The sequence below is a fragment of the Orbicella franksi genome, chromosome 8 (genome assembly GCF_964199315.1).
Source record: "Orbicella franksi chromosome 8, jaOrbFran1.1, whole genome shotgun sequence".
Classification (NCBI taxonomy): domain Eukaryota; kingdom Metazoa; phylum Cnidaria; class Anthozoa; order Scleractinia; family Merulinidae; genus Orbicella; species Orbicella franksi.
In genome coordinates, this window is record NC_138152.1 from 29,476,842 (window position 1) to 29,490,381 (window position 13,540).

Sequence of the window (13,540 nt, forward strand, 5' to 3'; positions counted from 1 at the left end):
CTTCACAATCCTTTTTGATAACCTGTTTCTTATTTCTAAATTATAGTTAAGACTCGTAATAAATGTTTATAAAAAGACGGTGGTTATGGCGTTTTCCGCGGAATATTGACGCTGGTTTGTGCACTTTATTCGGATTATTAATTCCACTCCAGTCCTTTTCTTTGTTTTTCTCACTTGCTACCTCGCTTTCATGGTATGTTTGCATTCATTACAGTTCGCATGGTAACTTTGGTGAGATTTCGTTCAAAAGATGGCTGGCTTTTTAGCAGATCGTATGCGTTTATTTCGTTTTTTATCTGTTATTAATTTCGTTGGAACGAGTTTTTTAAAGTTATGTTCATTTACGTCGGTTGTGAAAAGGTTTGTTTGTGGCGAAAAGGAGGAAATTGTCGTTGATGGAAAGAGAAAGCGGTTGGATGGCGAGGACGCAAGTTTTGCTCGTGTGGTGGAAGGTTTTTTTTATTTGTTTCCTGAGTTTGGGGAAGTGGAACGTGGCTTCCCAGATTTTCACAACTTCAGTTTGAATTCTGGGAAGCCAATGCCAACGGTGCTTGTCAGTTTACAAGAGAGATGTAGGGGCTGTAACAAAGTTTTAGCTGTCGATCCAAATACCCATGTTGTCGTTACATGTATTTACCACGAACAGCGTGGCAGCTATCTTGCTTCGCGAGTAACTAAATGCTGTCGCACTTGCAAGATATATGAACACTATGGTTATTGGACGCAGGAGGGAAAGCGCCAGTTTAATGACGATTGCTTAGGCAACGAATTTTTGTTGTCATCTGAAGACACTGCTTTCCAGTAAAGCAGTGTGCCAACTTTTTGATAGTCGGTGCCGTGCCATTCGCGACTTTCGCACAGACTTTCAACGAAAGGTTTGGATATGACTCAAGCTGCAAAAAGGGGCACAAGGGGACACAAAGTGGACCTGTTATCAAGCGAATGAAAAGGTATTGTTAATATGTATTATATTTTCAGTATTTCTTTCGGACGTTTTCCACAGAAACCATGTTATTTTAAACAAGGGTTAGACTTGCGAACTATGCAGCTTTTCTGGATCGTTTGGGAGTTGTTAATTGACATATAGTATGAATGATTATTTGTAATTGTTATCAAATGAATTGCTACTCATGCGTCAATTTTCAATTTCATTTTTACATAATTTTTCTTACTATACGGTTGGTTTCTAACGGACTGAGAATTACCAAAATTATACTTGAATTTGATCACTTAAGGGAGTAATCAAGTGTTCCCATGGTCACCATTGTGATGTGATTAACAATTTGCCCAATAACAGAGTTGAAAGCAATTTTTTTTTACCCGCCAAATTTCTTTTAAAATGCATCTCTGTAATCTTTTATTGTTTGGTTTTGGTAGAGACAAACCTTCAGAACTCACTGATCTGCTACAAGCACGCCAGATGCTAGATCGAAGACGTCTTGAAGAAGCTTTTCTATTATATGCATGCCTTGAAATCATGAAGAAATACAGTTTGCAATTAGACAGCATTTCATGCAACCGCAACGATTTGGCTGAGATGATGGCTGGAAAGTTCCATGATGCCTTTGTGGAAAAATGGAGTGGTGAGTGGTTCTATTATAATGCATTTCCTGCTTCACATAATTTATGCCTAGGTAAAGTTGGTTAATGTTACCATTCTTATGCATAATGCCATTTGGCTGAAGATAGATTGTGAGCAAAGCTGAATATCAAAAGTTCTTAATTTTGAATTTTATACCACCTTCAGGATTCCATTAAAGCCAAACAAAGATAAATAATTTCCAGCACAACTGTTTTTTCCTGCAATCTAGCTTCAGAATTATGAATTTCCGTAAGTAAAACTTGAGCTGTAGGCAACGCTGTTTCACTTATCGCCATATTGAAGTCAGAGAGTGTAGTCACATGCCTCATTTTCATACTTGTACTGAGGCGTACCTAAGCACTTCTCAACCTATGAATTTTGGTGTTTTAGTGATACACAGTACATTGTTTATTTCTTGCTAAGTGTAATGCTAACTAATTTTGAAATTCTTTGAATACAATGATTACACATCTCATGTTCTATTTACAAACAGGCCATGTTTGTGATACCCCTGGATGTGGCTCAGTTCTGGTCCTTGACGGCAACATGAAAAATTGTCGTCAAGTTTGTGCTTGCCGTGATATTGGGGAGTTAAAGTTTGCTGCACTACAAGGAAGTGTGGTTGTTGGTGTGTATTTTTCACTTGAATTTTTTTTTTCCATGTTGTTCAGATATCACTATGTTGATAGAATGTACTGTATGGGCAAGTTAGTTAGTTTCATTTGAAATTTGTTTAATGTAAGCTTTGTTTCATTTCATAGGTTGCCAGAATACCTCTGCCAAGGGATTCCCTTACTGCGAGAAGCACAAGGATCTAGCACGTGAGTTTATAAATGATGAAGAACCAGTTGCTGTTGCTGAGGCAGGAAGCGGCCTTCTAATTGTCAGCATTTTGAATGAGAGGATACCACATCAAGATAGTGTCTACGAGGTACAGTGTAGTAATCAAAATCTTTTGGAATACCAGTTAAACAACTAGCTCTAGTTCATTTCTCTAGGTGACCCCTCAATTAAATTCCCAAGGATTCTCAGGAAAGTAACCTTGTAAGAATACATGAAAAGGTGTGATTGTGTTATAATTAATACGAAACCTTTGTTTTGATTGAAATATGGTTAACTTTTAGTTCAATTTTCTTGCAGGATAATATTGAGAGCTTAAGTTTTGATAATTTCTTTTTGACTGTATTCAAAATATTTCCATGTCATAAGATTTTTTTGATAATTTCATGTTTGCCATTATTGCTCAAATGTTTTGCAAAAGTAATCTTCATCATTTGGTTACAGGTTTTGTGGTCTGACGGAAGAAGAAGTTGGTTGAAAGAGTCCAATATGCCAAAAAAAGTACTTGACCTCCACAAAGCTGGGAAGAAGATCCAACAGAGACCTGTATTGATAAATGAATTTGGCCAAACCCGAGAAGAATTACAATTGTATAATGGCACTGATGGAGGAAAGGATCCCATTATAACAAACACTGTCAAGAGGTAACACCCCTGTCTACAATATAGGGTATTTATCAATTTTATTCTAACATTGAAATTCATTATCCTTACCAACAATGTGACAAATTGAAAAATATTTAATAGACAACTCTAAATATAAAGAAATTGAATTTTTCAACAATCATTCCTTTCATATATATTTAATAGCAGTTTTAATTTGCCAAGGTGCACTACAACTTTTATATTGCGGTGCCTAACTGCAGTGGACAGTAACTGACATTCAATACTGATTTATAGAATTATAAACTTTCCAAAACCAAACAATTTTTAATATTCCCACCATTACATTAAATGTGAAACTTACCAACAATGTTATATCATTTTTCAAGTAATGACAACATTGTTATTGTTAGAAACAATATTGTAGCTATAAGCAATTCCATTGTTGCAAACGTTACATTCAGACTCAATTTTGAAACTTTAATTTAGCACAGAAAAAGTATGAAAAGGAGTCACCCTGTTTTCCATTGAATATAAATGTCAGATGTTGTAAATTTATCAATATGTTGTATTTTGGTGCAGTAGTAATTTAACATACATGTATGCTCCGTAAAAAACATATTTGGGGCTTGTGAAGGATAGAGGCACCAAGCTACTCCTGTGCTATACAAGTTTGTTGCACTGTAATGGATAAAAATTGAATCGTTTTAGTTCTGGCTTTGGTGTGGAGTCTTCAGAAGACAACATGGTCGCTGTTGATGATGGAACCAAATCACACTTAGTTTGTGGAACTGAAAAAGGAAGACACAAGTGTAAAAATTATAGAACTGGAGGTATTTAATTCTATTAAAATGGTTAAAGCCACTTAAAAAATTTCTTCAGACAATTTAACTTCTCAGTAATATTATGCCGTAACTTTACTAATTAACAATCTTTTACAGTACGCAATGAATGGCTGTCACCATAGTATACTTTTATCAATGCACAAAGAGTTATGAGTTATTAAATTATTTTATTATATGGCTTTGGCTTGTGGCCGATATAACGCGCGTTCTGATTGGTTAATTGTCACTGAATTGTAGGGCATTATTCTCCCGTAATGCCCACGGGCCGATTATGGATTATGCAAATTAGGAAGAGCCCGGTTCTGAAAATTCAAGCGCATTGAAGCGATGAAAGCCGATTAAAATCAGTACGAGAATATCAGTAACTGAAAGTTTAGAGATATTTCTTTAATAAAATTTATATAGATGACTTACCAGTCGGTAACCTTGGCGGGCACTAGTGAAAAACAATCAAAGTTTGCCTAGTCTTAAGTAAAGCTAAAATCGCTAAGTAAAAAACACCATCGGCAGATCTGCCATGCATCCTGAGCAGAACACCACAAAGAAACTTATAAGTTATCATCTTAGTCACAGCAATTACTGAAGTATTGAACTCCGTCAAAGTTCTCGTCAAATAGATTCCCTCACTTTGACACAAGCAAGTGTAAATCAGCTTCCAGGATCATCAGATGTAAACAATCGGGCGGTTTCTGTCGGTAGCAGTGTTTCTGATAACTGCAGACGTTCACAAGGCTTGAAATGTTCATCCATAAATCCCAGAATGAAGAAGGCGAAGATATGTTGTCGAAAGCGAATGCGAAGATCGAGTTAAGCTTATTTTGAGCAGTGCATTCTGAAGCATTAGTATCTTCTTGCACCGAAAGACAGTTGGTTTGGACAATTTTGAAGCACTTGCTGTCTTTTCTATATGCGTTGACGTTTCGCCCCAACAGTCGGAAAAACTTCCCCATCAACTTGTGGTACCACGATACTAAAATACGTTTTTGAGGCTGTGACAGTGACTTTTCCCGTAAAGAAATGAGTGTTTTGGACGGAATACGTAATACAGTGGTGAAATTCACTGACTGTGTAGTTTTGCCCTAGGTTTGAGATGATGAATGAATCGGTAAACATGCGCATCGCCGGATGTAAATTGACGACTTCCGCTCGAATGATTTTTCTCTTTATTGATGAGCCATATAATAAACAACTTAATAACCTCGACCGTTCGGTCGTTACGGGAAAATCTCAAACCTTGGCCTACCGTATTGACCTCGCTATTGCTCGGTCAATACGGCAAGACCTCAGTTTGAGATTTTCCCGTAACAACCTCACTCTCGGTTATTAAGTAGTTATTAATACCTGTTTATTACATGAGAAGTAAATTCATTATTGCATGTATGGAAGAATGCATTAATTGCTATATGGATTATTGCTAAATTTATCAAAAAACTAATTTGTTTATAGTATTCTTAAAATAAGTGACTTTTTTAAATACAGGTATCATAGTCACCGAAAGGCCTTGTTCCATTGTGGTTGATGTGAAAGAAATCTTTGGTTCAGAATCCAAGTCCCAAGTATATGCACATCTTCATAATCTTTTTGAAAACCCTTCAATGGATCAAACAAGTAAGATTTTTTGACAGCCCTTCAATGGATAAAACAAGTGATATTAAACAGCATTATCATTTATTGATACTTGAGTGCTTTAATTTAAAACAACAATCAATAAATATCTATTGTTTTCCTGTTATTGGACCTTTTTATACAGCAGATATCCCAGTTTTGTTCTGCAGCACTTTTTTTAACATCTCTACAATTAAAAAGCATTGCCACAGGTGAACTTCTTGATCCAGATCAAAGTACATCTTTATTCACTGGGGAAGTTGTAAAAAAATTTACATTGATGGAATTATAGCATTGGAATCAAATAGGATACTCCATTTAAGTACTGTAGTACATGACTGCAAAACATTATGAATAAATGCTATCAACAATAATTATTGAACTCTCCTTGGCACGCCTTATTTGTGAGGGAAAAACTGAAGCTTTCGTTATAGCATGCAACCAATATCAACCAGAAATTTGGTGCCTCAGTTGAGTCAATACTTTGGATATTCTTATGGTGAAGTAACCTTTTTATTTAAAAACGGCTGTGGTAAATTTTTGCACCCTGTTTTTATTACAGTTCATTAATCTTGATTTTTTAACATAATTATTTCAATAATGTGGAAAAGTTTGCACCCTGATTTTATTACAGTTCATTAATATTAATTTTTATAACACTGTTTTTATTACAGTTCATTTATATTAATTTTTTTAACATAATTATTTCAATAACATGGAAAAGTTAAATGTTTTTTATTTGAAATCCTATATTTATAAATTTCAATCAGTACTAATTACACAGCTAATTAATTTTACAATTTGTTGACTCCTTCATTTCATTTTTCTTTTTTAATTGTAGCCACCATTTGTTATGATGATGCCTGTCATTTGAAGCGCTTTGTACAAAATCCACTATGCTCGATGAAGACAAAAATAGCACAGAAATTAAATCACCTGGAGATAGTTTGCGACAAATTTCATTTTAAAAACCACACAGATTCCTGGTGTAGGAAGAATTGCAACCCAATTAAATCCCACAATCTTCAGGTAAAGATTTTATCTTTTACTGACTTTTATAACATAACTTATTTGTTTATGTATTCACTGTTAAAAATTCCAATATAGAAGTTGCCATAGTGAGGGTATAGTGCAGTGGTAAAGCACTGTCAAATGACTTTCACTAGTAGGCAACTGAAAATCATCTGAGTACTTAAGTCAATAATGAAAAGGTATTAATCTGGTAAATCCTAAACTTCCAATTGCAAATTATGTCCTAAATGGCAAATGGATCACTGCATCTAAGTTCTCCAAGTCTAAATCATAATGTCATTGCATAAAATATGATTATCCACACCTCCCCCACAGAAACTACTTTACTAAGAGTTTGCAATTCCTAATTTCAGATAAACTTTATCCAATATCAATCTATTTTACCTTTCATCAAAATACTCTATCTCTAGGAATATGCACACATCTTTGGTGCGAAAAGAGAAGGCTCTGAAATATGAATTATTTTCAATTACCCCAAAAAGTTTAGAAATTCCTTACATTTTTTCTTTGGTCTTTGAAAAAAATATATATCCCTAGGAATCCCTAAATCACATTCCTGATGGAAACTCTATATGTTTGCTTAAGTTGACAATAGTGTTTTTCATTGGTGCAAAGACCAAATAGAGTCCCATTGTTTCAAAGAATGATTTTGTGATCAGTGTTACGGCACATACTATTAACTTAATTGCCCAAGAAAGACCAATAATAGCAATATGAAACAACAAGATCAAAATGGTTACTGTATTCAGTAACAAGTTTATAATTTGCTATTGAAGAAACAATTCAAATAATTTGTTCTATCTGATAGAACACATATAATTTAATTGCCTTTCTTTTTTTACAGAATGTTAACACAGAGGTCTGCGAACAGCTGTTTTCATGGCTGTCTCAATTCTCACGGATAACAAAACATATGAATAGATGACGATTCCTGTTTTTAATGCTTTACATTCTTGACAGTCACAATGAGGATGTCATGAAGTAAAAAATTTAACAATGATTTACATGTATGAATTAAAAGTTTCAAATTATGGTTTCATTATTGTAATCCATTTTAGTTCAAATACAATAAAGGTAAATTTGCCTATTGGTAATTTTGGCCTTTGAAATGTCACTTTACAACTAATTATGTGTGTTTGTAATCTTCAAAGGACTGTGAACTATTCATAAATACCTTGCAGTGAGGCCTATTCTTTCCAAGGAAAACTGCCAGAAAAAATGGCCGCGTGAAATCTAGGGGACATGGAGAGCGCCACGCCCCATGAATTTTGCTTGGCTGTTTTTTCTTGCCGTTTTTTTTTTTTTTTTCGCGTCACGCACGACGGATTAAGCGAAAGGGAGAGTACACGTACTCTATTGATAGCTCAGTTGGTAGAATACAGCACCGGTATCGCAGAGGCATGGATTCGAATCCCGTTTAAGTAGGAATTTTTTCAGGTTTAAATTTCCCAGCTGCTTAATGATGTATATAACTTTGACAAGGTCTCCTTCTTATAACGTGTAGTAACAGTCGACGCAAAACCCAACAAATCGCACAAATACGCCATTTTGTGCCGCAGAGAAAACGCTACACAACAACTGAAGTAGATTTACGTTTATTTTGAGCTTTAACATGGACATTACCCGGTACAGTTCACGATATTAAGACTCTTTATTGTTCCCATACATTTCTTTACATTTCAAACATACAAACAGGCAATGCCGTTTGTATGGGTGCCCTGTGGTTTCACGGAGTCTCATTTTGGGTAACTACTAGGCCCGATTACCAGCCGCTGTTCGGGAAAGACGCCTGCGTTCCTCCCCCGAACTCTCTTCTCAGGAAGAAACGTAGACCGAACTCGAGAAAGCGGCGGAAATCGAGCCTAGGCAATTACCAGCACTGCCGAAAAAAGACTTCACAAACGGGTAAAACAAAGTGTACTAAAACTGGTATCCGATCGTTTCGCTTACATCGAAGTCGTTTCGCCTACACGAAGTGATCGATATGTTCGATCGAATCGTGTCGAATCGACAACATTTTCAACCCACCCTCAAAGCCCAGATGCGCTATATTTTCTAAGTCTCGCGCAAATCGACTTCCGGTATGACGAATAGACAGCAAGGGAGACGATTCGTCACGATTCGATCGAATCGAGTCGAATTGACAACATTTTCAACCCACCCTCAAAGCCCAGATGCGCCATATTTTCTAAGTCTCGCGCAAATCGACTTCCGGCAAGACGAATCGACAGCAAGGGACACGATTCGTCACGATTCGATCGAATCGAGTCGAATCGACAACATTTTCAACCCAGCCTCAAAGCCCAGATGAGCTATATTTTCTAAGTCTCGCGCAAATCGACTTCCGGCATGACGAATCGACAGCAAGGGACACGATTCGCCACGATTCGATCGAATCGTGTCGAATCGACAACATTTTCAACCCACCCTCAAAGCCCAGATGCGCTATATTTTTTAAGTCTCGCGCAAATCGACTTCCGGTATGACGAATCGACAGCAAGGGAGACGATTCGTGTCGATTCGATCGAATCGAGTCGAATCGACAACATTTTCAACCCACCCTCAAAGCCCAGATGAGCTATATTTTCTAAGTCTCGCGCAAATCGACTTCCGGCATGACGAATCGACAGAAAGAGAAACGACTCGTGTCGATTCCATCCAAAAGGGTCCTCGAATCGACATCCGGTTGGTCCAATCGTCAATTTAAAACACGAATCGACTCTAGTACCTTTGTTTTATCATTGTTCACTTCATTTACAGTTGTCATCATTGTCGAAAAATGAGCAGCTTCAGTTTGACGAAAAATAAATTTCAGTCCTTCGATCTGACCTGCTGGTGATCAACAAAACCACTGCGTTTAGGTTCATGACTCTTAAATGCCTTGAATATGAATTCTTGAGAAGATTGTAGGTCCAAGGGCGAGAACAGTCAGTTTGAAAATTATCCATCATTTCAAATATCCTTTTCCTCGACAATGAAAATTCATTCAGCATCAGTGTCCACCATGTTTACTTGCTGAGATCAATATTCACCTCGACTTCGTCTTGGTAAATATCCAATTTCTAGTGGGATGTTTAATACTGATGGAATACCATTTTACAAATCTGCACATGTAAAACTATGGACAATTTTTCTCCAATTAATGAAATTCCCCTTTGATAGCAATTTTCAAGGGAGAATATGGTTTTCGTTGGGATTTGGTAAGATAAAGGGTCTCCAGCGTTCTTGCAATATATGAATAAATTTGGGGAGGAAGTGTGTAGCAGGTAATTTGGTTACCATATAGGTTGGCATATTTTTAGGGATAACTTATCTTCAAGCTAAGTCATATATTTTGCATCTGACCATGCACAATGGGTAAAGTAGATGTTGTACCTGTGAAGAACCAGGGAGAACTGATTTAGCCAGAAACAGAAAAAGATCACATTCCCAAGAGTAGGCGGGCAACCCTAAAACCCGGAGACCAGAATCCGGAAACCGGAAATAGGAGAAGACAAGTTCTTCAAATACGAGAAAATTGTTTTGCATAGCTTTTGCCTGTAAAAAATAAGAGGCCAAGTAAAAAAGACCGTAAAGTGCCACTGAAACGAAATTTTCGTACTCTCTTTTATTAGCCCAATTTATAGTTTCAAACGTGCTTAAAATAATGGCAAATTTTATTTCTGTCAAATCCTAACGGAAAGTGCCTTTTTTAGCTGCTGAAATCGACTTTTTGGAGCAAAACTGTGTCCGGGCTCTGGAACCGAGTTTAAGGACCTTGTGACGTCACTGGTTGTATTCACGCAAGAAGCGCTATAGATTCTCTCTTGTTTTCACTTGATTTATTCAAGTTTATTCTTCATATTGTCGATACCTACTGGTTTTCTACCTTGTAATTTCTGTCCAGCCTTGACAGGAAATACACATCATAAACGTTGGAGGGTGCCAAAGAGTGTAGATTCACCAAAATAAATGTCACAGATTAGAACTGCTCAGTATACTTTTCGAACATCTTGAGTACTCGATTGGAGATTTCGAAGACGAGTGTGGCAACTTTTATATCAAGTCAAGCCTAAACAAGATATTTCGTCGCCTGTTTTCAGCCTGGTTCTGAAATTTAGATTCTCACGTTTATCTAAGGTCTATTGACGAGGTTCGAATATATCCTCGGCAACTTTACCGCATTAAAAGCCGTAAGCGCATCAGCCATCCGCACAATCACGAAGTTATTAACGGTCCACAAGCTTTGAGTCCAGTACTTCTTTGCCAACAGAGGGCATCTTTTTATGATACTAATAAGTGAGAGTTCTTGTGGTAGACAAAATGTATCTTTGAAAATTGTGATCCGCAGCGGGGTTTGCTTTATCGCCGCATACGTATCAGTGTAAACAAAGCGGGAATTTCGCTTCTTTTTTGCACTATGTTGCAATATTTCACGGCCGATGGATTACTGTGAGTTCTTTAGCACATACTTATGTCTATGATCTTCATTTAATAGTATCCAAGTTCAAAGCAATTCGTTAAAACGTCACTAGTTTACACTCCTTTCGAATTGAAGGTTCATTAAACAGAATTTGAACTAATTTGCATATATGACCTTTCGGCGCCGACATTGTCACGCTTTCTCTCGTTTCCTGAAAACATACCTGTAGGGTCATGGCAGCTTAGTTTACCTTTATCGTTTAAATTCGCTCCCTCATATAAAAGAAGAGGGTTTCTTAAGAGGCCCTGCGCCTAAGAAACGACCGATGATTTCCGGCTAAAAAATAAAATCGGCCGATTTTTATCTCTCAAGTAGAGGTTACCGAATACTATTTAAAAATGAATTTCTTTTGTTTCAGTTTCGCTTTAAACCAAAAATATCGAGCCGCAAAGTTTTTCCGTCTGAAAGCAGCAAAATCAGGCCGAAAATAAGCCCCCGCACAAAACTGTTCAGAAATTACTAACGCAACGCAAAATAATGAGAAAACTACACAGTGTTGAAGAAAAAGGCCTTTTAATGCAATATCATTCGATAAACATCAAAAAACTGCCGAGGCGATTAACAAATAAAGTTTCAAATATTGCATACTAAATTAGATGGAGCGTTGGAGCTGATTTTAAAATAATTATTTCTCAAAAGTTCAACGCTTTTGAAAGCAATCACAGTGATGAATGAGACATTGGAGGGATACAAATCACGTTTCTGGAAAAACATTTTTCGGCCAAAGTATATTGACCTTGTACAAAGCGTTCAAAGTTACCGTGTTTACCGTTATCCTGCTACTTCGGCGAAACGCTTCTCTTTTGCCAATACGGCCGTGGATAGCGTGTTAAACGCCACTTTAAACCTTGCTAGGCATTCAAAGACCGTCCTAAGTAGAAGGAAGTAGAATTAAAAGAGAAAGGAAGATGAAAGATACACAGAAAAAGAAAATAACTCGAAATTACCATCTGCTAACGAAAGTTGAATCTGGAAAATGTCGTCGCGTGACAGCGGCCATTGACGTCATTTGTATCAATAGCGGTGGAATCCAAACCAATACACAAATAGGGAAACAATTTTTCCCGGCCAGAAAACGTTTAGTGCAACAATGTTATGTTATTTTTCACAAATGATGGTCACTCAAAAAGAAAAACTTCCCCAACCGCCACACCGTTTTGGCCGCAGCGTGATCTGAGTTATGGGTCACGACTGGATCTCTAGCCGCTGACCGCCCGAAGGACATTGCAGTCTCGTTTTCCCACGCTCTTGCGACCTTTACGTGACAAATGACGTCATTGGCCGCTGTCACGCGACGACATTTTCCAGATTCAACTTTCGTTAGCAGATGGTAATTTCGAGTTATTTTTTTTTTCTGTGTATTTTTCATCTTCCTTTCTCTTTTAATTCTACTTCCTTCTACTTAGGACGGTCTTTGAATGCCTAGCAAGGTTTAAAGTGGCGTTTAACACGCTATCCACGGCCGTATTGGCAAAAGAGAAGCGTTTCGCCGAAGTAGCAGGATAACGGTAAACACGGTAACTTTGAACGCTTTGTACAAGGTCAATATACTTTGGCCGAAAAATGTTTTTCCAGAAACGTGATTTGTATCCCTCCAATGTCTCATTCATCACTGTGATTGCTTTCAAAAGCGTTGAACTTTTGAGAAATAATTATTTTAAAATCAGCTCCAACGCTCCATCTAATTTAGTATGCAATATTTGAAACTTTATTTGTTAATCGCTTCGGCAGTTTTGTGATGTTTATCGAATGATATTGCATTAGAAGGCCTTTTTCTTCAACACTGTGTAGTTTTCTCATTTTTTTGCGTTGCGATAGTAATTTCTGAACAGTTTTGTGCGGGGGCTTATTTTCGGCCTGATTTTGCTGCTTTCAGACAGAAAAACTTTGCGGCTCGATATTTTTGGTTTAAAGCGCAACTGAAACAAAAGAAATTCATTTTTAAATAGTATTCGGTAACCTCTACTTGAGAGATAAAAATCGGCCGATTTTATTTTTTAGCCGGAAATCATCGGTCGTTTCTTAGGCGCAGGGCCTCTTAAATTGTTGCTGTTGTGATAACTTGTAGGATGTAGCAGATACAGCTGGACTAAAGGTCACTGTGGCACAATCTCGTCCACGGTGAAACTCACAAAGCGTCCGGTTTCCTCGGAGCGAAGCGACTCGAAAACTCGAAGCGTTAACGTTGTTGCTGCGATTCGTGCAGCAGCACTCCTGATAATATTTTCAAAAGCCGCTTTCTCTTTTTTTCATGTCTTTTTTACTTTATGAGTGTAGATATTGTTTAATTGAGTGCTGGCCACTTCACCAAGAGTCCCGATCATTTTGCGATCTAAGAACTCCCACTCGTTTGCTTGCTTACATAAAATATCCTGCAAATATCCAATTAAATAGACTGAAAAGCCCCAGGATCGACTCTCTACCTCTTTATGTCTAAGGCTACTGTTATTATCTGCTTTACAGCTCCGAGATGTCCTTTAGATGTTTTTTTGGGGGGTTTCGAACAGTATTCTCTTCTCCCATTATCACTCTAAATTTTCAGTGCGGCATGAGAGTAATACAACCAGTGACG

General features: G+C 37.2%; 1 protein-coding gene across 1 annotated transcript; it reads left to right on the top strand.

Moving 5' to 3' along the window:
• The first annotated feature begins 1,902 nt into the window (after nt 1-1,902).
• On the top strand, nt 1,903-7,431 carry LOC145494334 (uncharacterized). The gene is made up of 8 exons (XM_081473775.1): nt 1,903-1,981; nt 2,076-2,210; nt 2,344-2,513; nt 2,867-3,066; nt 3,736-3,857; nt 5,349-5,477; nt 6,316-6,503; nt 7,351-7,431. The coding sequence occupies exons 1-8, from the start codon at nt 1,903-1,905 to the stop codon at nt 7,429-7,431; spliced, it is 1,104 nt and encodes a 367-aa protein (XP_081329901.1).
• The last annotated feature ends 6,109 nt before the right edge of the window (nt 7,432-13,540 follow it).

Coding starts and splice junctions, on each gene's coding strand:
- LOC145494334 (XM_081473775.1), top strand. CDS start 1,903: ATGCCTCATTTTCATACTTGTACTGAGGCGTACCTAAGCACTTCTCAA. Junction 2,211..2,343: donor ACAAGGAAGTGTGGTTGTTG/GTGTGTATTTTT, acceptor TTCATTTCATAG/GTTGCCAGAATACCTCTGCC. Junction 3,858..5,348: donor TAAAAATTATAGAACTGGAG/GTATTTAATTCT, acceptor TTTTAAATACAG/GTATCATAGTCACCGAAAGG.